The sequence below is a fragment of the Hermetia illucens genome, chromosome 2 (assembly GCF_905115235.1).
Source record: "Hermetia illucens chromosome 2, iHerIll2.2.curated.20191125, whole genome shotgun sequence".
Lineage (NCBI taxonomy): Eukaryota > Metazoa > Arthropoda > Insecta > Diptera > Stratiomyidae > Hermetia > Hermetia illucens.
This window is the reverse complement of record NC_051850.1, coordinates 43,617,997-43,643,366: the sequence shown is the minus strand read 5'-3', so window position 1 is coordinate 43,643,366 and position 25,370 is coordinate 43,617,997. Positions and strand designations below refer to the sequence as shown.

Sequence of the window (25,370 nt, the reverse complement as noted above, 5' to 3'; positions counted from 1 at the left end):
ATCGAATAAGAAAATTATATAATGAACTTGTCGTCAAACGATTTGATTGTAGCATAAACCGTTGAAATATTCAATTGAAAATACAACAAAAAGAAAATTAAAATTTTATAATTAGGCAAGGACAAAGTAACGCAGTTATAGTTAATTTCCTTGAATTGGGACAAAACTACAGATAAATTTAAACAAGGTTTTGTTTTATACAAAACCTAAAAAAAGAAAGAATATCTTTTAGAAAGAAATTAATTATGAAGAAAATCTAATTCGATATAAGAAAATTTGTCATCATTATAAACGTAAACAAATGTGTGCATGCATACATGCATATTTAGATACAAGAAAACAAAGAAGAAGGTGAAGTAATTATAACAAATAATGTACCTTACCCCCATTTTTACACATGAATAAAAGATACAAACAATTTATAGTGAAAATAAGGATTTAAACTTTGCAGATCACAAACAACTCAGAGTAATGAATAAGTAAAAGACAAAAAAATAAAAAAAAAATGAGGAAGTCTAAGAAGATTAATAAAATGAAAGACGGCGCATTGAAACTATCTTACAAAGAAAATATTTGAACGATTAATAGAAACAGAAAAAAGTCATAAACAAAATCATGAAAAAATCAATAGTAAGCGTTAAAATCAAACATCAGAGAAAAAGATATCTTATTAACTTAAAATGGAGTTAAATAATTTTATTAAAATATTAATATAATTAATATTGTGTCACTTATAATATATTTATTGTATGAAAGAATCTTCTTTGTTCTGTTGACGAAATCCAAGAAAGAAACAATTATGAATTATATATTAACACATTTAAAAAATACAAAATAATAAAGAAAAAAAAATATATTAGGCTTAAAAACTAATATGAAAATCTATATTATATATACGAATAAAATATATATACATATATATTTTTTGTGTAATGTAGAATTTTTGTAACACACACGATTATGGATATATTATGATAATGAACTACTATATATACATATACATAAATGAAGAGTAAATACAACAAAGAAAAATTGTGAGAAAAGTTGAAAACCATACAAAAAATAGACACAAAGCAAAAAAAATAAAGAAAAATTCATAAAATACAGCAAGAGAAAAAACACTAATGAAGAATAGAAAAAAATGACTAGAAAGAATAAACATATTCACACTACATTTTCGTGTGGAAGCGTATCAAAAACAATTTTTTTTTATTCCGCCTTACTATATTTTATCTTATCCTATTTATAATTTCTTGTTCAAAACTTGTACTTATGGGAAGATGAGAGAATGAGAACCAGCTACCAGTTTAGTGATAGATTTGCATCCAATGCATATTCTGTGAAGTAGTTTATTTTTTCAAATTTCAGCCGTAGTATTTCAATTTTGTAATTTAGATGGCTTTTTGCCGCGATTTTTTCGAAGGAATATAATTTTTATACATGCAGCGAATTTAATTCTCACTATATATTATTTTTCTAAGGAAGGGAAAACAGTCATTTTGTTTGGTAATTTTTAAAAAGCAGTAGCAAATCGAATCAGAGTTTCTCCATATCAAATCGCAAGGAACGCTGAAGTAGGCTATGGTCATGGTGGTCGTCTCCTATTTCACAGATTATTGAAAAAGTTACCCATCGTAGGACCAAATATTCGTCAGGTTTCCAAACATTGATTCTACAGAAAATAAATTATTCCAGATCCCGTGTCAAATCATCAGTTTCTCAGCTTTGTCCTTGGCCCCACCAGCAATTGCCTTTTCCCCATAAAACAACCTGATTCCTTATTTGTAGAGTACAATGTTCGTCCCGTTCCTTCGTTAGCATACTTCGACAGATTGTCATTAGGGTTATAGGGGAAACAAAACCTTATTAAAATCGGTTCACTCTCTGTCTGTCTGTCCGTCCGCCTAGCTAGGAAAGGTTCAAAACCCTACAATTAGTTGTGACACATACTCCTTCCCTTCTTCTCAGGTGACTGCTCTAAAGCATTACATCACGGGGCTGAATCAGTTCTCAACTGCGGTTATTTATGATCCTATCACTTTCTCTCCCTTTCTTGTTTTCTTCGGAATTCTTCCTGTTTAAGCAATTCATGAATAGTTCTCAAGATATTTTGGTCATGGTCCAAAGGTCCGTTGACTCCAGTTTAAACCCCACAATATATTAAGGTGTTAAACGCCTTTCTGCAATAGCACCCAATCTTATTTGATGCACAGTGTCTCTTAGGATGTATTTTGAGCCCTTTTTCGATGGCGCTAGAGCCCAAGTCAAGCCTCGGTTTCATCGCCTCCAATTATTTCGATCCAAGGACCGCGTCTTCCAGTTATCAATCTGTGTCCACTGAGTCCTCCCAACGTTTCCTGAGTATTCCTTTTGGTCGGCCACCATCGGCTCTGTCTTTCAGTGCTCGTTTCGGAATCCTTCCTTCATTCGTATTAGTTCAATGTGGCAAGCCAATTGCAATTTTCCTATTTTGATGAGTGTCAATGCTGATAGGTCGTCAAATAATTCATACAATTCATGATTGTAGCTGATTCTCCAAGCATCTCCTTCCTTTACAGCTCCGAAAGTCTTTCTTTACAGCTCCAAAAGTCTTTCGGAGGACTTTTTTTGAAGATATCAATCTGCTTTCTCGACTTTTGCACCAAGGTCCACGTTTCGCATCCATACAGCAGCATGCGACAAATTAATATCTTGTAGATGGTTAGTTTATTTCGTCTGTGTACTTTTCTGAATCTCATTATGAGGAGGTTTATGAGCAGTAGTAATCCGTCTTTGGATGCCTTTTTTTGCTTCTGTCCTTCGAGAGTAAGGCTCCTAGGTAGACGAATTGGTCCACCTTTTCGAAATTATTCTCACTCATTGCAATGTTCTGCATACTAGCAGCCGCCTTTCAAGTTTGGGTCATGTATTTCGTTTTAGGTTCATTGACCCGGAACCCGACTTCACACGCTGCTGACTCGAACTACTCGAACACTTTCTTCGTAAGAAGCATCAATCGGGCAAGAATATCCACGTACGCCACCAGTTGCGCGGATTTTACCAGTAATGTACCTCTGGCGTCAACGGAGGTCACCTTCCTGACGAAGTATTCGAGCACCAACTTAAAGAGGGTGAGACGAGGCCATCCCCTTGCTGACACTATAGGAAAGCTGTGTGTCAGTTCAATTTAGATTTTCACCTGGCCCTCGTTGTTAATCATTGTGGCTTTCACTAGCCGGACTAGCTTCGGTGTGATTTTTAGCTCGATCATTATTCTATATAGAGCATTACGATTTATACCATGGTACGCCTCACAGAAGTCAAGGAACAGTTGCTGCACATCGATGTCATATTCCCAGCACTTTTCAAGCACCTGCTTAACTACGAATATTTGGTCCGTTGTCGATCGTCCGGATCTGAAGCTTATATGTTTATATATTCTCCTATTAGTCGTTCTATTATATTCGTCAGTACCTTGTAGCCCGTGCACAGCAATGAAATCGACCTGTATTTTTCGCAACACAGACGATCACTTTTTTTTTGTAAACTGGACAAATTAGACTTTTCGTCCAGTCGTCAGGTATTTGTTCGGTTGTCCAGATTCTGCTGCTGAAGTAGATCCGACTGGTGAGATGTGCTCCCCCCTTCTTTTAAGAGCTCGACTGTGATGCTATCGATTCCGGAAGCTTTATGTGATTTCCATTTAAACAGAGCAGAGCCTCTACTTCGTATAAAGTGGGGGATGTGGGTACTTGTTCTCCGTTTGGGTCATCCGGAATGATAAAGGGGTGGAAATGTGTTGATTTTGGGTTCAAGAGGTCTTGAAAATACTAAACCCATCTTGCTTTTATTTGAGTCGTGTCGTAGATGATATTGTCATTCTGATCTCTACAGAGGATGGTTCGCGGTTTAAAACCTATCCTCATCCTTTTCACTGTGCTAAATGTTGCCCATACATCGTTCTTCTTGCAGCTGTCGTCAAGTGTTAAAATTTTGTTGTAATTGAACTTTGCCTAATTTTTCGCTACAATTCGTCAGTACTTTTCTCAGAACCAACATGAGGTAGTGCTGATTGTGAACATGTATGCCACTTTGACCGTGTCGTCTTTCAACTTTTCCACATTCATTTTAGGAGTCTAGCTCCTGTGGCTTTTTTTGGCTATTCGACATCAGTATTTCCCTTTAACCAGGAAATAGTCTCTATCCTCTTGTTAGGCCTCGATGGAACAGTTCGTTGCCAATTTTAGCGTTGAAGTCTCCCAATAATACTTTGATGTCATTGGAGGACAGCTCGTCAAAAATTCTGTCCAGTCGGGTGTAGATTTCGTCTTTAATGACATCATCGTTGTTCCCCATTGATCCATGACCGTTGATATACCGCACGTTGATAAACTTCACCTTGGGGCGATTTAAGCAGTTTCGTTAATCAATCGGTTTAAAATCAGTTACCAGCTGGCTAAATGTGTTGTTCATGACGAAGGCGCAATTGTTGTTACAGGATACTTCCTGGAGAAGCTTCCGCAGAGGGATCACACATTCCACACAAGACCCAAAAGAAGAGTCCATTTTATGTTGCCGAAGTCGTTGTCGTTTGATCCATCCAATCCGAGGCTGTATCCTGGGTTCTTGGACCCGTTGATATTTTCCGAGAGAGCTTTGTCAGCTTCGCTTAACTCCTTACCAGGAGAGCTGGTCTGGATAGTTTTTTTTCCGTTTTAATCGGCGGAAAGCTTACCTTTAGCCTCCTCCGTCTGTTTTGAAGGTCATACACCCAGTGGTCATGGCGTGGACGTGGAGGAAGGATTCGATAGCGGAGCTGTAAATCTTAAAATACAGGAGATGTTTCATAGAATTCACCGTGTCACTCTGCAATCCTTACTATCATTCGATCAACCATTTTGGCGCTTTAATGACGATAAGTAGAAAAATATTCAGTTCATTGAAAAAATTATGTTTTAGCCTTTTGAGACGCCCACCAGCATACTCCTCAAATAAGAGTCTGCAGTTGCTAAAAGTAAACAACTTTCAACTTGCCATAAAAGCTGAATTATGTCGTCTACTTCGGAGTTTCAATGTTTAATTGCATGAACCAGCCCGCAACTATATGTTACAATGACTTGCTATCTTAACACGAAAAGTTTCACAGGATATAAGATTGAGAATCGTGATTAAATACTTCTTCCATCTTTTACTTTACTCAGTACCATGAATAACGTCCTCTACCGGGTCATGTTCTGTTCTGAGATCATTGTTATTTGTGGCAACTTCTGGTTCCCTGAGTAATGCAGAGCCCTTAGCTGGTTATATTCGTCAATGCGTCTTCTGTTTTTCCACAGTCAGCCAAAGTTTTGGCCTCTTTTGGGCGATTGCCGATAAATTAATTTACTTTAGAGCTAAACGCACTTTTGATAGTCAGTGCTCGTCATTATTTTATTGAAAATGATTGTCGTCCAAGCGGCAAGGTAGTTTCCCGCTGCTAAGCGGCAACCGGATCTTGAAAACTTAGGGAGACAAAGTTCTTGTCGCTGCAATTAGTCGCGGAAGCAATAAGTAGTGAGCTTGTATAGTCATGAAATGATGATACATGCTAACAACCCGTTTTGGGTGTATTCAGGAAACAGCTCCTAAATTAACTACTCAATATGATATGGTCAAAATGACTAAACGTACACCAAGCTCTGCGCCGGTAGCAACAAAATGGTGAAAATTATGAAAATCCACAGGCCTTCCATCTTCATATTGGAAACAAATGGTATTCAGCCCACCTACTCAATGTCATTAAGACTATAAGAACTTTACCCTAATTCCTAAATTTTTTAGAATGTGTTTGCACTTTTACTTTACCCATCGTTCTCCCATTTTATATGTTTTTTCTGAGCTAATTTCATAGTTTATTAGGAAAAGCGACTTCTGGCTTGTTGTGTTGTGTGTATATACCTCTCTATTCAACCTTAGTTGACATTCTTTATTCTTCCTTTTTATAATCTTTCGATCTATGAATTTTCGTAGCTGCTGAGAAATTTGTTGTGTGCTCACATCATACTAGTTCATCTCAATCTCTGAAATCTTCCCGGCCTTGGAGCAGTAGGAAGACGCAGAATTACGTTAAATATTTGGTTACGTGAATGATTGCGATCCTCCGAAGTTCCTTCAACATTTTTCATGTGATGAGGTCACACCCCGCAGATTCCTTTGCGTATACTTTCCCTTTAAATCTTCATCTATGATAAATGGGGTACGAATACTTTTTCTATGGGTTTCGCAAATGCTACGTCACTTTTGGTTCAGCTGCCGTTTTCAGATCTTAGTGGTGATTTGAAGGGTTGTATCTACTATACCTTTGGTATTCAAAGGAGTTTTGATTTGAGATAAACACTAATGTACTTTCAAAAATTCAATCATTTCATTCAATTGGCTCTAATTTGCGGACTTTTATTCATTGTTGTAGATATAATGATAGGCGAATGGTCTGAAAGCACTTCACACTTTTGTAACCATAAAATCAGTTATCAGTTCCGGTTCGGAATTGTTCATCGATCTATTGCCTAGTAGGTGGGCTCTAGAAGGTGCTCAGTATTTAGGCCCCGGCGAAGAAATTCTGTTCCTCAGAATATTGAAAAATCTTTCGATGGTTTCGGAAGTTAGCTTAAACTTTGTAGATCATTATGATGGTCATCTGGCCAATATATCAGTACTTTTCTAGAAGGAAATACTGTATGTACAATCTAATAAGTGTACCAGTAGGGGTTAGCTTTCCTTTCCGCATATTTTATGGCTTGGAAACAACCCCCGTCAATTTAAAAATTATTTGTATCGATTATTGCGATATCAGGATTGTTTCGACTTCTCTGTCAAACAACAAGTTTTCGAGTTTAGGTTGACCGATGCCCTTCATATTCCAGTGATATATATTAAACTAGTTTTTTGCTCCTGACAAAGAGCCACACCATATAGGTTGGAGCTCTTCCAGATTGTAGCGTAGCTCGATTATAAGTTCCGGCTACCTCTATGGAGCCTTCAATCGCAGATATGCTCCTAAAAGTGATGTTCGCTTCGACATGTCATAGTCTTGGTTTCGGGTGCGACTTTTCATAGACTGAACAGCGTCTATAGTGAATCGTGCGTGGTCCTTGCGTGTATTAATAGTTGTTATGTCCAGCTCTACAAATGACACAAACACGCCAAACGGATGCTTCAATCTCAGCGATTGTCCAGCGAAGCGCTCGTACTTGTTTGGAATTATAAACAGCAAAAAAAGGTGGCTGAAATCCTTTCCCTTCGTCCCCAATACCTTGGAGATCTTACTATTTGAATTACTTGCGCTATTGTCATACGTTTATTTGAGATTCGCATTTCATTCTCAGAAATTTTCGAGTATGGTTCGGGAACCGCTCAGATATTTGCCAATTATTCTTTGCTCGATTGTCTTAATCTCAGTTCTAATATTTTTGCTAGCATAGTCTTTGAATGTCACAGAAATTCTGGCAGCGAAACTTATCTCATTTTGTTTATACAGTGAAACAAATGCTCTCATGTCAACCTTCTTGTATTTGTTCCCACCGCGTTTTCGAGAAGGTCGATCAGATCGGAGTCATCAATGGGACTCATCTGAAGAGGTTCTTACCACGAAGCCCTACCGGAGAATTCAAAAATTTCGAAAAAGTGACTGATGATTTCGTCCAAGGTAGAGGCACCACATCAGACACAGTCTCACCGCTGCCCTGGGAGCAGTGTTACCAAAAGTGGCTACAAGAAAGTTTCTTCCCAATTGGTCCGGTTCGGCATCAACGGAATGCAGACTTGAGACTCCCGCAATCCTCAAATAAAAATAACCTTATCGGAGGTTATCTGGTACCATGAGAACCGAAATGGCTGTTTCAAGGAGTTCTTGGGGTATGTGCTCTCGTCCTGGTTATTTGCGGTTGGTACGGGAGTTGTATGCTTGCACCCATATCGCGGGCAGAGCTCCTTGTGGGCTCAAGTTGCCGTTGCACTGTATAACTCGGGCGTTATATCCCTTAGTTTCAACAGATGTGTTAGATATGCCTCCCATCCACTAGTATGAATGCTGAGCCTCCACTCAATATAAACCTACACCGAAACGCTAGCTACGACGGGGCTCTAATTGTGGTTTCCATATCAATCTGTGTTTGAAGAAGACCATGCCTACACGGCGGGTATTCAATTTCAACCCCTACGACCTTCGAAATCGTATGAAATAGCTTCGAAAATGCTTTTTTGCCAATTTTTAAAACTTCGCAGCTAGTTTGTAAAACTTCGGGTTTTGTTGTTATTTTACACCTCCTCAGATGTAAGAATTTTTTTATGTTATCCAACAGCCAAAATGCTGCATGTCTCTCGTGCTCCACTCCTTGTTTCGCTTCCGTAAAGCCTCTTTAACCATCGTTGCGCTTCTGTGCAGTTGTTCCTGCTTGGTTCAACCTCAGGCGGTTCTTTTCCATATGGTAAGGGGTCTAGGGTAGGTTTAAAGCCTACATTTTTACTACTACGTGTAGCTCGATTGTTGTAGCCCTTTTTAGGCCATGTCTCAGTTCAGCGTAACAAATATCATATGTTCTAGTCACCTAAACTGGACCCATGGCTAAGTTTTTCTTTTGCGCATTATTGTGTTGATAACTAGTATAAAGGAGAGGTTAAATCCTTGATTAACATTCTTTTTCTTGGCTTGATTCGCTGGCAGGCGTCTGATAGAGCCAAATGGCGAATCAATCGAACGGGAAAAGGCTGAAGAAAAAGAATATTAATATTCTTTGTCAGTTGGAAAGGTTCGCTTAAATCGCACATAGAGCTGTGAGTCCTTGTAGTTTGAGACAAGCGCATTATTTTTTACGCGAATTAAATCATTTTCAGTCGAATCCTTTCACATTACTTTGTGCCTGAGGAGGTCAAGGGCTCGTGTGCAAAAAGGAAGTACACTCTACTAACGTTTACATCCTTTTCTCATCATGTAATCAGTTTGCCCTTCGCATAGGTTATCTTGTTTTTCTAATTTGAGGAGAATTATAGGGACATCTAGTATAATTTTAGAATTTTACAAGATTCCATTTTCAAGATAATGCTATTTGTTCTGTGCCTCAGATCTATGTATACCAGAATGGGCTGCAGCACTCTTTCGTGAACGCCGTCCATCTTACGGTCCTTTAGTTTGTGGAGCCTTTGCATAGGGCAATTATGCCACTACTATACTACTATCGGGTTCCTTATCTTGTAGGCTGCTATCTGGTGAACTTTTCTTATTGACAGCGTTTAAATTGTTTACAGGAGATGGTTGGTAGATTTTCATCTGTGCTTCTTTGGTAGACGTCCCTCTATGCATCATATGAATGAATGAATAAAATTAGTATTTTATCGTAAAAGGCTCTTATGGTTTTTGTTTGTTTTTTTTTCTCATTTTACCTACTCCAGAAAAATTTATTTGGTCTATTTTGTTACCAGAATTATATAATAATGCTCGATTCAGAACCATTGTGCACAACTTTCTTCTTAAATTCTCCTTTATTCCTACAAACACTTCCTTATTTATTCTTCGAAGCAATGATAATCGCTCCTGTTCACTCATTCTTTTGTTTCCTTTTAGTCCCAATTATAGTTTAAAATTGGAGGTTTTCGTCCCGCAGAAGGTTTCCTCCATGTCAAAGCATTATTTCCAAATAGATTTGCAACATGAAAGAAAATTGAACTTTTAATTACTTTTTGCATTAAAAAGTTTCCCCTAAGTCCTTCTTTTCTTGCAAGAATGCTCTATTCTTCAATAAAAACTGATCATTTTTCAAATAAAACAGAAATAAAAAATAGAAATGTGGTGGAAATTAGAAAAAAGACATTTCAAAACGAAGTAGCATCAGGCATGTGAAATTTATGATATTCAAATGACAAAGAAAAATCGCGAAACAAACAAAAATTTACTGTAGATAAATGTTTAAGTGCGACCGAAAAAAAATAGGAAATAGATATGTAATGGACGGGAAGAAATACATATTTCATTTGTACAAGTTAAATGATCTTGTGGTTTTTATTAAACTTAGATGTTTATCTTTTTTCTATGAAGATCTGACCATACGGGGGTCGTTTCAAAAGTAATGATGATAAAAGTAAAACATGTTGATTAGAATTCAAAATATAATTTTTTTTTTAGGTAGACCCCTAACAAGTCAATATATTTAAGTCATCTTTTTTTCTAATCCCAGGATACCCTTAAAAATATATGTTGACTCTCCAAAAACGAGTCAACAAAAACGTCTTCAAATTTCGCGCCTCTGGGGTGTTTATTGAGCCGAAGAAACATGTACAAGTACCGGGAGCTTGATCTGGCGATAGTTTTTTTCGTATTGATTCGGTGTTCGGGCAGTTCGAATCCCGTTTCCCATTGGCAGCCATCGAAACTGCCACGCCTTTTTCCTTATTTGGTCTTCTTCTTTTTATTTGATCTGCGTGGTAGGAACCCGTAATAATGGTTCCCCCTTCCAAATATTTCTCCATAATTATTCCTTGAATGTCCCAGAAAATGGATGCCCTAATCAATTAGTCACGCGTTACCTAGATATTTTCTTAGATCTATAAGCGTTTTTGCGAGTATTCACATTGTACCACGTTTAGAGCTGTTCGTTCAATAGCTAGGACCTTCAATTTCATCGATTTAAGTTAGTAATCTTTTTGAGCACTTTTATTTTTTTCGTCGATGAGGCTCGTTTCTAAGCCATGGATTTTTCTGTCGTTTCGGGATCGAAATGGTGAATCTAGGTGACATCCATGATCATGAAATGACAAACATTTTTTTTAATCTGTTTGGAAATTTTTAAGATTCTCCTTCGAAAAATCGTCCTGTTTTTCATTTTGCTCGTTGGTTAACATTTCCGGTACCCAACGCACAGAAACCTTTCTCATGTGCAGTTTGTTGACTATGACCTCAGCTATAGACCTGATTTCTTCGATCTGCCAATGCAACATCTTCGATTATTTTCATGCCCTCCGCAGTGAAGGATGTGGATGTGCACCCTTTGAGATTCTTTTCCCTGGCATTATGACATATGTATATCGTAGAATAGATGTTGTACTTTGGGCTACATGCAATCGAGGAGCCACAAATTTCCATTGTCCCTGCCAAATCCAGGCCCAATGTGAGGGAGGAAAAGAGGTGGCATCACTACAATTGGAGTTTTCTCGGGGTTCGGAATGGGAACTACAGTGAAATTAGCATCACCTGTGTCCTAATTACAGTCCTGGCAACATCATATAATGTTGTGAAGTTATATAGTTTGACTTATGTACTTTGGGGATGGTCAATGATATAAGTGTCAAACGTTTATTAACTTTCGAAAATATAAATTGGTATATGGCAAAGCGAGGTTTGATTCCAAGCAACCGCCAACCGCGGAGCATGTTTTTAAATTTTGGCTGGAGTTGCCATTGAGATAAGAAACAAGCCACATTACTAACATAACAAGTCGGAATACAGGAAGCTGGTGCTTCGAGTATAAAAGTTTTGTTTTCATCTTTGTGAGAAACTTTCTACGCACATTTTTCCATTCGTATATTGCAAAAAACCCAAAATATACATCACTGTGATTTTTTCAGATTTTTCGGTTGGATAGGTTCTGAGAACGATACCTGTTACACTTTTTGAGGGGTCATATTTTGAGCCCCCCTTTCCTACGTTTCACCCGATATCAAATATGGTATCAGTTTCTAAAAGTACTAATTGAGTTTTTTTATTTGATACCCCACATGCGCATCTTCTTTGGTATTGCTTCCTATTTATATGATGGTCTTTGTGCACGTGGTCGCGTTTGTTATAGGAATTTTCCAGCTTGGTGCCAAAATCAATCGTAGAAGGCGATGATCTGAATAATATCGCAGTATCACTTTGTCAGTTTCCTATATTTATGTATCTATTGTTTGTTTGTAGCTGGTGCTATAGAAACACGACACCCAACACATTAACAGATGCGCAATGCGCACTACGACCCTACCTCAAATCGGATAATTTATTTTTTGTCCTGCTTCACCTCCTGCGTATAGTCTTGGAATGAAGAAATTTTGATGATAATGTGTTGTCTAATTTAATAAAAGAATTTCAATAAAAATACTGAAATAAAATAGTGCATAAATTCTATAGGAGTGACCTCGAAAGGAAGGAAAAACTTAACCAAAGCTCAAATCAAGATGCACACAAAGGCCGACGTTGCTGACGTCGCGTTCCCCGTATTCGAGTTGCACCAGGACGGAACCGATTGATTCTTTGGAAATAGACCCGTTGAGGGTGATTAGAAGAATGGAGGTATTCCCCATGGTCGGAGTTTCCTTGGGACCGGAATAGAGAGACTAACAAAATTAGATTGAATGGTCATTTCAGAAGATATGCATAATTTACACCCCGGGGGTGGTTTTTTCCCTAGGATCCTACCAGTAATATACAAGTGCTTGATGAAATGGGTTCATTTGCTTTGTAGAACAGGTATCGTTCTCTGAGAAATGAAGATTAAAATACAAATTGACGGGTTATTCAAAGGAAATTTGAAGAATGAGTCCTCAAACGAGGAATGCTTTGACATCGTCAGTTTCAAGGCGTTTGAAGGAAGACAACGTTCATGTCCTCTAACCAAGGCAACACGAAAGACGCCATCGATAAGAAGAAAAAAGTATCAGTGATGAAATGCCCCCTACATGAGGATGGTCGATTCCGTAGCCTACGTAACGACAAAATCTGAGCGATACCATGACCGTCAGGTTGTGGATAAAATCCGGCTCAATAGGTATGCGGTGGGCGGGTCACTTAATCCGTATGGATGAGGATGATTCAGCCCGGAAAGTCTATAAAGGCAGTATCTATGGTAGGAAAAGACGACGAAGAAGACCCTGCCTGAGATGGAGCGATGGCGCCAGACAGCTTTTAGGGATATCGAATTGGTGGATCTCGGCGCAAAACCGGGATATCTGGAGTTCCTTATTAAGGTCTGCCTAGACCGGATACCGGTTGTTGCGCCGTTGATGATGATGAAATGCAATCCTGGCGGACTCCGCTTTTGACTTTTGAAATTTGAAATTTATCTGAAATTTTACCTCGATATATGGAATCTCGTAGTCAAAGATCCTATCAGAAAATATTATTTTTGTACGTCTTTGATTTCCTCGAATAATGGGGGCCAGATCTCAAAATTAACAATGTAGTGGGATTTAATGGAAGAAAGGAATAGTTATGTACTAAATAAACTAATAGTTGAAATAAAATACACAGTTTATTTCGCCTTAAATATATACTACAAAATCGTATATTTAAAATATCTTAAAGTATAAAATAAATCCAATATCACCTCAAACCATAATACATCAAACTAATTATGATACAATAGAAATTTTTATAGAGATTCTTCTATTCTATGCTTTTTATATGCGCACTACATTCCATCATCACATGCATTCACTCTTTTTAAAAATGTGGTAAGCACACTTTTCCCGCAAATAGTTCGGATACGACAGTTATCCACAGAGCCAGCACGAACATTATATACGAAATTCCAATCTTGTAAGTGTTGGGTAGTTGATACGCCTGTCCGCCAATCTCGTCGATATGGAAGCCAAGTGGAAAGATAACAGCAGCTAGACAAAATAATACCATCGCAGTGAATCCTACCCATCTGGCATATGGAATGACGTTACGATCCCAGTTGCTTGCAGCTAACAGGATAATTGTCGTTGTTATGCAAATGCAACCAACGAAAATGCATATAAGCGCGAGTAGCCATTCAGGCTGTAGTTCGGGTGTGAAACAGTGCTGCGGACGATTGTAAAGGGTCATGCACGTCCACATGAGCCCGAGACGAATTTCACCTAAAAGTGAATCAAACAAAAATGTTATATTCATCTTGTTCTTGCTACATAGATGTTGTGACGTTTGAATTATGTTCTTTGTAAATTACAATAATTTAATTGAATACCTCATTCAACTTTGATCATGAACGTAATTTTCATAATTATCAACTGTCTAGTTTGACTTTGCTATGACTTGAGAAAATTAACATGTCGCTATGTTTTATCTGGACAAATGATCGAACGATGAGTGTCAAGCAAAGCAGTAATGAAACATACGAGAAAGCTAAGGGACCGCAGATTATGTTCGGAGCAGAATCAGCAGAATCTATTCCAACATGCTTTTTGGCACTAACGACGGTTCTAGTTCTACCCAGAAATAAGATATTCCATAATTATTTCATTGGATTTAAATTTAAAGCCTAGATTTAACTGTTAACTAGGCTCTTTGGTCTCATGATCTACAAGGTAAATAGGGGTAAGCTGCACTGTATTTCCTATCCTTTTGAATTCTAGTAGGCTACGCATCAGGGATACGTTCATGAACTAGGTTCATCACCACGATTTCCTGACCTTCTCCGCGTTTCCCAGTTTACGTTGAATGCATCCTATTATAAAGTGAGTCCGTCTCAATTTTTCTAGCACAGATACATTTTGCTCACTACATGATCCTGTCCTCTAGATTTTCCCTACTGTATATCTCGATCCCAGAAAATGAAAGAAATCATGCTCTGGATCTGCTAAAACAACACTAGAGTTGGAGTAACCAAGGGATCAAGCAAATTTGAAACTGTACAAATATTCGTAATATGTTCCCAAGTCCATTTATGGATTTTTATGCAGATGTACCGACGTGCCCTTCTGAGATCGTGGCATATGCTGCATCATTGGAGACAATTTGCAATGTACAACAAATCCTGGGAGCAGATCATTCCAGTTTTGGGCATCATTTTTGCGGTGCAGTGTTTCTTCTCAATAGGTTTACCATTACAACGAATTACATTTTCTGTTTTGCGATTAAGAAAGTCCAATTGGGAAAAAACTTTGCTCCACTATCTGTGACTCAGAGGGAAACCGTTTCGATTTATTGAATTATTAGTTTCGTGTGCTTGTCAAACATTTTCTATTGCTGTTGAAGGTGGGAAAATATGATTTAAATTCAAAACCATATTTGCAATTCGCAAATTTGATTCGCATATCAAAAGCCACCGTTTGCCGTTTTCTTGACTACTTTTGTTATTATTTAATGCGACGTGATGGGTTCAATTTTTGGGAAAAATTCGATTTTTAATGATTAATTTTGGTAGAGAACGAAAAGGTGGGTTCCACTGCATGGCGTAGCCAGCAATGTAATTTTCGCTCCGCCTTAACGTGTGACGTGATCACATCGACCACGAGTAACAGGCCTGTCCGCCAACTAAGTTCTTTGTGCGAAATAGTATCAGACCAGCGTACCCAGGTGATATGTCGCAGGCTAGTGTTCACGAAGGCTTTGAGCTTTTGAGTAACAGTGGGGATCACTTTCCATATGTTACACCCATCTAGTAACACAGAAAGAACACTTACACAGAACAGTCTCAAATTGATGTTATGGATTATCGATGTTTATCAATCTTTTAAAATAGGTCACTAGACATCTCTAGTACTTGAATATTCGTCCTAGAATAAGAGCTGATTCCAAAAAGTGTGTTAGAAAACGCAAAATAGGCTTTGCTGTGAGTAACACGCGTTTATCGCAATTAAATTGATTCCATCAGTGTTTTATATTGCAGTATATTATAAAAATGAGCGGAAAAACCTCACCTCTTTTGTGTTGAAGACCCTAGAGCGGGTCCTGGTTATCCACTTAAGGGCGACCATGGAGAGGACGCCATTTTCCAAGTTTCAACAGGCCTACCTTAAAGGCAAATCCACAGAAACTGTCCCTCATGAAGTAATTAGCACGATTAAGCGGTCACAAGCAATATACCCTAGCTGCTTTCCTAGATATAGAGAGAGCATTCTACAACGTTTGTGCTAAAAGGAGGTTTTAACCAGAATAGCATTTGAGGGATGTCTTAAGCATTGGATGTCGAATAGGAGTGAGGAGTATGCCGACGACTTGGTGATATTGGTGTCAGTGACGTCTCCCTCCGTAATGAGTGAAGTCATGGGGGCATGTTGGGAAGGATGCGCGTGCGGCCAGCGAAATGTAGATTCGGTATAAATCCATCCAAGTCAAACTGATGCTATTTACCACCAAGGGGGCGCGGCTATATGCCCAACGATTGATATTTTCCTACAATGTTAAGTATTTGGATCCGAAGTTATATTGGAGGCTGAACATAGAACTATGTCCGTAGTAATATCCTAGACGAAGTACCTCGGAACTCTGAGTATTCCCAACGGATTACGCCACACGCAAACTAAGCTTCAAGTGGAATTTAGCTGTGGGCTTCCCAGCCAGGACAGAGTGAAAGACCTGCAACTTGTTACAAGATTATGACACAGTACTCTTCATCGGCGGATCAAAGATGGGCTGTGGTGGGTGGTGGCGATATTATCGGTGGCTGGGGAATGATCCGGCCACCAAGCGTAACATACTCATTTCGATTGACAGTCATCAAATTTCATAACGATCGGAACATTAGGTCCGAAGTTATAGCTATTTATAACGCATTGCCTCGTTGCTCCAGCATAGTTGTGAATAGACTTTTGAAGCTACATTGCTGTATATACTGCTTATGGTTACAGCCGCAAGAGAAGCTACATATAATGGCTTGCAGCCAGCATGAAATTTTATGGGGTTTACGGAAGATATACTGTATGACCCTTGAATCGATGACTCGATGTAAATAAATTAGTTAATGTTTAAAATTAAAAACACGCATAATAGTTTGTACTTTGATAAATCCACCAGTTCCCTGGAGAAGAGCCACTACACCATATATTATAGCGGCCATCCAGTACACCATGTGCTCGGAGTAGGTTTCCTAGTCAACCAAAAAATGATACCTGCTGTTATCGACATTGAAAACATATGCAAATAGTTATGCACTCTACGCTTGCGAGGCAAATTAAAAAATATAAACCTCAATAACGTTCACACGAAGGAGGAGTAGAGTCGAAGAAGGATACTTTCTACGAGGTAGTAGAACGAACCCGCGGAAAGCGGTCCACAACCATACATGAACCTCTCCAAACGGGACCACTTTCAACTAAATCGGCCACCTGTTGATTGAACGCCGCCACATGCTATCACGTTGGCATACTGCTCCGGGCTCGAATTACAACATCGCCTACTACCCCCTCTGACAATCAGGTGACAGTGAATACTGAAGCCATCCACAACACAGCGCTTCGTAACACCTATAAGGAAGAAATGGATGCCGCAATTACCGCAGCTAACAGATATCCTGAACATGAAGCATCGACAAATGATCTTCACAATCACCCGAAGAGCGTTATCATTGATACGGTCACAAACATACTTGACCCCAACTGCAAGAAAAATCGGAACGGTTGTTTCGACGATGAATGTTACACTCTCGAAGAACGCAAACACGCGCAGAGGCCTATTACGAACTCCGTCGAGCGGAGGGGCAACTTCACAGATAGAAAAAGAAAGCCTGGGAAAACCAACAATTCTGTGAACTCGAGAAGTACAGGTAGCAACCGCACCAGGCGCGAAAGTTTTACCAACAAGTCAGCAGAATGAAGCCTTATACACCGATGCTCATCGTGCCGCGAAAAAGAGGGAAATCTAATTTCCGACAGAATGGGCATATTGGGGCGATGGTTTGAGTATATTAATGAACTGCTCAACAACCAAAATATCGGCGAGTTGGGGGTACTGCCAACTGAAGGCGACTGACAAATGCTGCCACCACCAAGCATGGAAGAAACAGTCTGTGCAATTCATTGGCTTAAAAATCATAAGTCGTCAGGAACTGGTTAAATATCGAGGCGACCAACTACACCAAGAGGTTCATCAACTGATGCTCAAAGTGTGGGATAGCGAAGCAATGCCTGATGACTGGCAACGAGGTATTATCTGTCCCATACATAAAAAGTGAGATATTACGCAGTGCAATTATAGAGGTAGCACGTTGCTGAGTACCATCTATAAGATATTGTCCGCCATCCTACTAGGCCGGATAGCTCAATGCACCCAGAACTTCATCGGCCACCATAGGGTAGCTCTTACTGTAGACAATAATCATACTAGTCCTCATGTATTCCTCGGAAACTTGGGTTCTTAGCAAGAAAAATTGTGAACTCTTGGCCGCATCTGAAAGAAGAATCCTCTGAAGAATTTTTGGGACCCTATATGAGGATGGACGATTCCGCAGGTTCTATACCGATGAAATCTATGAGCGATACCATGATCGTCTTGGTTGTGGATAAAATCCGGCTGAACAGGATACGACGGGCGGATCACCTAATCCATATGGGTGAAGATGATCCTGTCCGCAAAGTCTATAAGGGCAATATCTATGGTAAAAAAAGAAGACGAGAGCGGTAGCGTAAGTCAAGACGCCAAACAGCTTTTATGAGGGTGGTCTGAAAAGTTTCCGACCTCAACTTGAAGAAGCACTCGTCAATAAAATCTGAGGAATATGGTTGCGCATCTTTTGACAGTTACTCACTAAAATTTCAGCCATTTTGGACCCGCAGTTGTTGGTTGACGAACGTTTGAGTGAGTCGATGTGAGTGTTTTTGTGAAAATGTAAAAAAAAACGAGTATCGAGCTGTCATTAAATATTTGTTTTTGAAAGGCAATACGACTACGCAAATCAAAGATGAGTTGGACGCTGTGTTAGGGGACTCTGCACCATCATTCACCACCGTGAAATTTTCGGCAGCTAAATTCAAACTTGGCCGTACAAACTTGGGAGACGATGAACGTTCGGGACGTCCAAAAACTGCAATCACTGACGATAACGAGAGATTAAAGTGAGAGATAGCAGAGGCTATGAATATGTCAAAGTTTTGGCGAAGATTAATTACTGTAGATGAAACTTGGATACACCATTATATGCCCGAAACAAAAATACAGTCAAAACAGTGGACTGCGAACTGGGAATCGGTTCCAAAAAAGCAAGAACTTTTTTTTCGGCTAGGAAAGTGATAGTGACTATTTTTTGGGGTAGTAATAGAATTATCTTAATGGATTATCTTCAAATAGGAAAAACCATTACAGGAGCATACTACGTATCATTACTCAACAAGCTAAAGGGAGAATTTTGTTTAAGAATCGAAGGATTCCTAAGTCCGCCATCCAATTAAAGTCATAAGGTAGAAATTGCGAAAAACAGCCACATTTGAAGAAAAAGAATTCTGTCTGGGGAATAGAGTGTTCATAAAAGAGTTTTATCGACAACTCACACTGAATCATCGATGCTAGGTCCGTAAAGCCTCGTGCTATCATCCATAGTGTTTAGAGCATCTTTTTGCTCGAATCCTGCCTTCTTTAGGCTTTTTTCAGCTTCCGACTCCGTTCGCCTTATCGCACCCATCCTTCCCCTTGGTCCACTTCTGATTTTTATGTCCTGCATGAAGATTAATAAAGCAAAGAACCTTCATTGAAGACGCAGGCTAAGTTGCAATCTCAACGATGACAGAGGTTCAACTCAAGTGCAACTCTCATTGTTGTCCTGCGTAAAACCTCCGACACATCCCTCTAAGAGGGCATCTTTGCTCAAATATTCATAGATAGACCTGATGGTATTCAAAACACCCTTGGGAAGAGCACTATAAGTGTGTTTGAACAAATCCAATGCTTTGGCAACTGCAGCTTTTTGCTATTGGAACAACGAGTTCACGCTGAGTCATGTATGAGGCGTGGTTGCTTAATCGCACGCTGTATCTTCCTTAGTTTTGCTCTAATTCATCTCAAATTTTCACGCATTCTTGAAAGCTTCTCCATTTAGTAATCACCCCACCCCCTCCTTTAAGCGACCACTAGTTGGAGCGATGGCGAGCTACTACTCTTCGTAAATGCTGGCAGGCTATGAAGATCTGAGCCGGTTAAATTATGCTTCCCTTGCTTTTCTCACGGTAGTCATGGTCTGAGGAGTTTTTAGCTTCACAAAGGGGCACCACAGCGCGAATTGTCTAATTGGACTCTTCGGGGCGACCACTGGTACCTACGTACCCTACCCATGACTACTCGGTGGACTGTCCTTCGAAAAACCAACGGGATTGGCAAGGGCCTAAGAGTGACAACGAACAACAAAATTGAATGAAGTTTTCGGGCATTACAAATACAAAATTCGAGCACGACTCCACGATATCTAGAATTAGTGATATTCTGCTTGCCGAACGCTTCCCAATTTAGATTCAATCCCTCATTAAGCGCTATGTTGTGCAAAGACATATGCAAAGCGAAAACCTCGATAGCCCTCATCCGAAGACTTTTCTAAACAACTTTCTTATCAGCAACCAAAATATTTACCTCCTTCATCGGTAACAATCCAGTCCGGCATGGCGAGGCTCACCACTGCGAAAACATCTGCCGCCATGAACAGCGTAGCACTTATTGTCGTTAATTTATCCATTGCACCGGTCTAATGTCCTGCATTGACGGGTTGTCGCGATTTACAAACGAAATACGTCTCCACTGATATGTTTTCCTCGTCCTTGACAATTCAACCGTTTGACATTTATTTACCATGTAGCGTAATCTGAGGTGATTGAAAATGTCAACAGAAGTCATCTGACCACAAACAATACATTAGTACTGCCATGTAGAATGATAACAACTGAAAATTCCTGCTCTGGCAATGCTGAAGTGCAGTGGTGGAAGTACTCTGTGGTGGGTAGTGGTCAGCGCGCACGTTTTCGGTATTTTTAGTTGGCGTTTCGAGTTGTCACATCGTGGTTCCCTGTTTTATTATTTTTATCAATAAAGTTGATTTATATTGTGTTAAAATATGGGCAAAATAAAGAAGGAACCTGTTGAAGACGCCGACACTACTGGAGTTAGCATAAAAGAGGAGGATACCTACGATGATAAGTTAAAGAATGTGAACGCTATCTCCTCGCCAATGGCATCGAAGAAATTGGCGAAAAAGTGCTACAAACTAGTGAAAAAAGCGGTAAAACACAAAACGTTCATACGCAATGGATTGAAGGATGTTCAAACGAGGCTTCGCAAGGGAGAAACTGGGTAAGATGTCGGAAGAAACCTGAAAATAAACAATTGCTCGAATTTGAGGTTAGCCGAGTTTACACTGGTTGAAATGTTTCTCGTTACTTTCTAGGATCGTCCTGTTCGCTGGTGACGTGACGCCCATTGATATCATGTGCCACTTACCTGCTGTTTGTGAAGAAAAGGGCATTCCTTATACTTACACCCCCAGCCGGGCTGATTTAGGTGCCGCAATGGGAGTGAAACGAGGCACCGTCACGCTTTTGATTCGGGAGCATCCAGACTACAAGGAATTGTTTGATGAAGTGAAACAGGAAGTCTCGGTCTTGCCGATTCCGACGTGAAGACTTGCAGAATTATATTCTTAGGCTCTAAGTGTACAATTGTTTAAGTAATTTTAATACAGATGAAATGCTATCGAAAATTCAGAGTTTTGAAGCCCAGGCAAGTCTTCCAGTGCATCTCGCTAGATCAGCATTTCTATATCGTGGTCCCTTCTTACATACAGTGCTGATGAAAGTGGTAAGACACCTGACATTTTTCAAATAATTCTAAAATAGAACGACCCTGCAGCGGTCGCATGAAGTCTGAGATGATGGCACCAAATTACATTCTCCTGAGTAATCGAGATTTTTCGACATAATGCGACGTTAAAAAGGAAAAAATATTCTCGGTTTCTACTGTTAGGTTTTTAGTTTTCCCAAAAAAGCTAACAAAAAAGTGTTCATTATCAACGGCGCAACAACCGATATCTAGGCCGATGTCTAAGCCTGCCTTAGTAGGGAACTGCAGACACCTCTGTTTTTCGCCGAGGACCACCAATTCGATGTCTCTAAAAGCTGTCTGGCATCCTGACCTACGCCATCGCTCCATCTCAGGCAGGGTCTGCCTCGTCTCCTTTGCCTTCCATAGATATTGCCCTTATAGCCTTTCCGGGCTAGATCATCCTCATCAATACGGATTAAGTGACCCGCCCACCGCAACCTATTGAGCCGGATTTTATCCACAACCAGACGATTGTGGTATCGCTCATAGATTTCATCGTTATGTAGTCTACGGAATCGTTCATCCTCATATAGGGGGCCAAAGATTCTTTGGAGGATTCTTCTCTCGAACGCGGCCAAGAGTTCGGAATTTTTTTGCTAAGAACCAAAATCTCCGAGGAATACATAAGGACTGGCAAGATCATAGTCTTGTACAGTAAGAGCTTTGACCCCATGGTGAGACGTTTCGAGTAGAACAGTTTTTGTAAGCGGAAATAGACTCTGTTGGCTGTCAACAACCGTGCGCGGATTTCATCAGCATAGCTGTTATCGGTTGTGATTTTCGACCCTAGATAGGAGAAAATTTCAATGGTCTCAAAGTTGTAGCCTCCAATCTTCATTGTTTTCGTTTGACCGCGGTGCGATTACATGATGTTCGTTCTTTTGGTTTTGGCGCTGACATTGCCACCATATACTTCGCCTTGCCTTCATTGATGTGCAGCCCAAGATCTCGCGCTGCCTGCTCGATCTGGATGAAGGTAGACTGTACATCTTGGGTTGTTCTTCCCATGATGTCGATATCGTCCGTATAGGCCAGTAGTTGGGTGGGCTTGAAGAGAATGGTGCTTGCCTGGAGTGAAGCCTCTTTGGTATGGGCCAATGATGTTCTGGGCATATGGGGCTATCCAACCTAGCAAGATAGCGGAGAATATGTTTTAGATGGTACTCAGCAACGTGATACCTCTATAATTAATGCACTGGGTGATATCTCCCTTTTTATGTATGAGACAGATAATCCCTCGTTACCAGTCATCAGGCATTGATTCGCTGTTCCACACCTTGAGCACAAGTTGATGAACCACTTGGTGTAATTGGTCGCCTCCATATTTAACCAATTCCGCCGTAATTCCATCGGCTCCTGGCGACTTATGGTTTTTAAGCCGTTGAATTGCACGGACTGTTTCTTCTATGCTTGGTGGTGGTAGCATTTGTCCGTCGTCTTCAGTTGGCGGGACCTCCAACTCGCCGATATTTTGGTTATTGAGCAGTTCATCAAAATTCTCAATCCATCGTTCCAATATGCCCATTCTGTCGGAAATCAGATTTCCCTCTTTGTCTCGGCAAGATGAGCATCGTGGTGTATAAGGCTTCATCCTGCTGACTTGTTGGTAAAACTTCCGCGCCTGATGCGGTTGCTCCCTGTACTTTTCTAGTTCAAAGAGTTGTTGGTTATCCCAGGCTTCCCTTTTCCGTCTGTGAAGACGCTCGACAGAGTTCTTGATAAGTTTCTGCGGGTGTTCGCGTTCTATGACAAAGCAGCATTACTCGGTATGCAGCATTCTTCCGTTCCGTAGCTAGCTTACATTCATCGTCAAGCCAGCCGTTCCGACTTATCTTGCGGCTGGAGCCAAGTATCTTTGTAGCCGTATCAATGATAACGTTCTTCAGGTGGTTGTGAAGATCATTTGTCGATGCTTCATCTCCAGGATCTCTGTTATTGCGGCACCCATTTCGCCCTTCTAGGTATTGCGGAGGGCTGTGTTGTGAATGGCTTCAGTATTCAGTCTCACTTGATTGTCAGAGGGGATTGTAGGTGGTGTCGTAATTCAAGCTCAGAGCACTATGCCAACGAGATAGTGGTCCGAGTCTATATTGGCCGCCCTATATGTTCTGACATTCATCAAGGCTGAGCGGTGGCGGCGTTCATCAGCACGTGGTCAATTTGATTGAAAGTGGTCCCGTTTGGAGAGGCCCATGTATGTTTGTGGACCGCTTTCCGCGCAAACCAACAATTATTTCGTGCGATAATGCTAACTGAATAGTCCGCAGTCCGCTATCATTGGTATCCCTATGTAAGCTATGGGAGCCGACGTATCGCTTGAAAATGGGCTCCGTCCCTAATTGAATGTTGAAATCTCATAGTATGATTTTGATAGGCTTCGAGGGTCCGCGCAACTGCCTCATAGAAGGTATCCTTCTCCGACTCTGCAGTTTGCTCTTTAGGGGCGTGAACGTTTATGAGATTTATATTTCTAATCGTGCCTCGCAAGCGCAGAGTCTATAGCTTTTCGCTTATATTTTCAAAGCTGATAACAACAGGTATCATTTTTTGCCTGACTAGGAAATCTACTCCGAGCACATGGTTTACTGGATGGCCGCTATAATATACGATGTAGCGGCTCTTCTCTAGGAAACCGGTCCCTGTCCATCGCATCTCTTGCAACGCTGTTACGCCAGCCGTATATTGGGATAGGGTATCGGTTAGCTGCTCAGCAGCATTCGGTCTGTACACTTTCCATAAGAAAATACGCAAATCGTTAATCCGTTGCCGGGTTCGTCGTTGTAAAATCCATCCTGTACGAGACTCCTTCCGTTGCTTCGTAACATCGGTTTTCCGTTGTCAGCCCCACTCAAAAACCAACCTGGAGGACCAGTTGGTACATTTTGTCCGGTTTTTAGGCGCGGGAGACTCGCCTTCATCCTTCTCCGTCTGCAGTTTTTCATGAAGAAAGAACTCCCAACGATCACCACGTGGAGGTGGAGATAGGGTTTAGGCTCTACTACTGTTGGTGTTAGTTCAACAGGCGTTTCCCAGGGTGGGTTCAATGCACGTTTCGCTCTGGGAGCTATACTACCCTTTGATCGCTAAAAAAGTGTTATTTATCATATATCGATACTTCGCCGACCAGCTGTCCTCTACCTCAGTGTAGTCTGCTCTCGGTTTACTTGTGTATGTCCATTTGGACTGTAAAGAATATGAAAATTTGTTATACTTCCGGATGCTTTATGTCATAAAAGTGATACCCAGCAATATGTCGATTTCATTGTCAAGCAGGAAGTGTCGTATGTTCAGTCTGTGCTGGCTGGCGACCTATGCATTGTAGTAAAGGACCTGAAAGATAGAGATAATGTTTTGCATCGACACCATCGTTGGAGTCAGTGTAGGGGAAAACTCCTCCAGATTGTGAATTGGGGCGCTTGTATTATCTTGGGTTTGAAGTGTGAATTTCAAAACGCTAACATAACTACCGCAGATCTGCTAGCGAGAGTGGTATTTTTTTTCGATGCATTGAATTCATTGTTTCGGTTGCGAATTTTTCTTACTTTCAGCATAGATTAGGCAACCTCTGTAGTTAATGCGTGGTCTACCAAAATGGCTACCGCTTTTAGCATTAGCATCCCCCTTATTTACAATTAGCTGCTGCGTGCACATCTGCGCAGATGACACAAACATTGGGTAGATTGAATTATTATTTTCCTGTCAATTCTGGCTCTATACAGGACCTGGTATTTTACGCGGCCCTTCTACCACAATTCTTCGATGAAGCAGAATGCGCAGGTTATATATTGGATGCGGTTCGCTTCTTTATTTTTTGACAAATCCGTCCCTGTTTCGATTCCTCTTAGCACTACTGTAATACCCTTGAAGCTTGCATGCACAGTGGAGG

The 25,370-nt window shown here is 40.3% G+C and overlaps 2 protein-coding genes across 2 annotated transcripts; one reads left to right on the top strand and one right to left on the bottom strand.

Moving 5' to 3' along the window:
• Nucleotides 1-13,216: 13,216 nt before the first annotated feature.
• LOC119649704 (uncharacterized protein C16orf52 homolog B) lies at nt 13,217-20,482 on the bottom strand. Its single transcript, XM_038051975.1, has 2 exons — nt 20,243-20,482; nt 13,217-13,827 (listed from the first exon to the last, which is right to left on the bottom strand). The coding sequence occupies exons 1-2, from the start codon at nt 20,343-20,345 to the stop codon at nt 13,427-13,429; spliced, it is 504 nt and encodes a 167-aa protein (XP_037907903.1). The 5' UTR covers nt 20,346-20,482; the 3' UTR covers nt 13,217-13,426.
• Nucleotides 20,483-20,623: 141 nt separating this feature from the next.
• LOC119649705 (H/ACA ribonucleoprotein complex subunit 2-like protein) lies at nt 20,624-21,362 on the top strand. Its single transcript, XM_038051976.1, has 2 exons — nt 20,624-20,956; nt 21,051-21,362. Exons 1-2 carry the CDS (start codon nt 20,721-20,723, stop codon nt 21,280-21,282), a joined length of 468 nt encoding a protein of 155 aa, XP_037907904.1. The 5' UTR covers nt 20,624-20,720; the 3' UTR covers nt 21,283-21,362.
• The last annotated feature ends 4,008 nt before the right edge of the window (nt 21,363-25,370 follow it).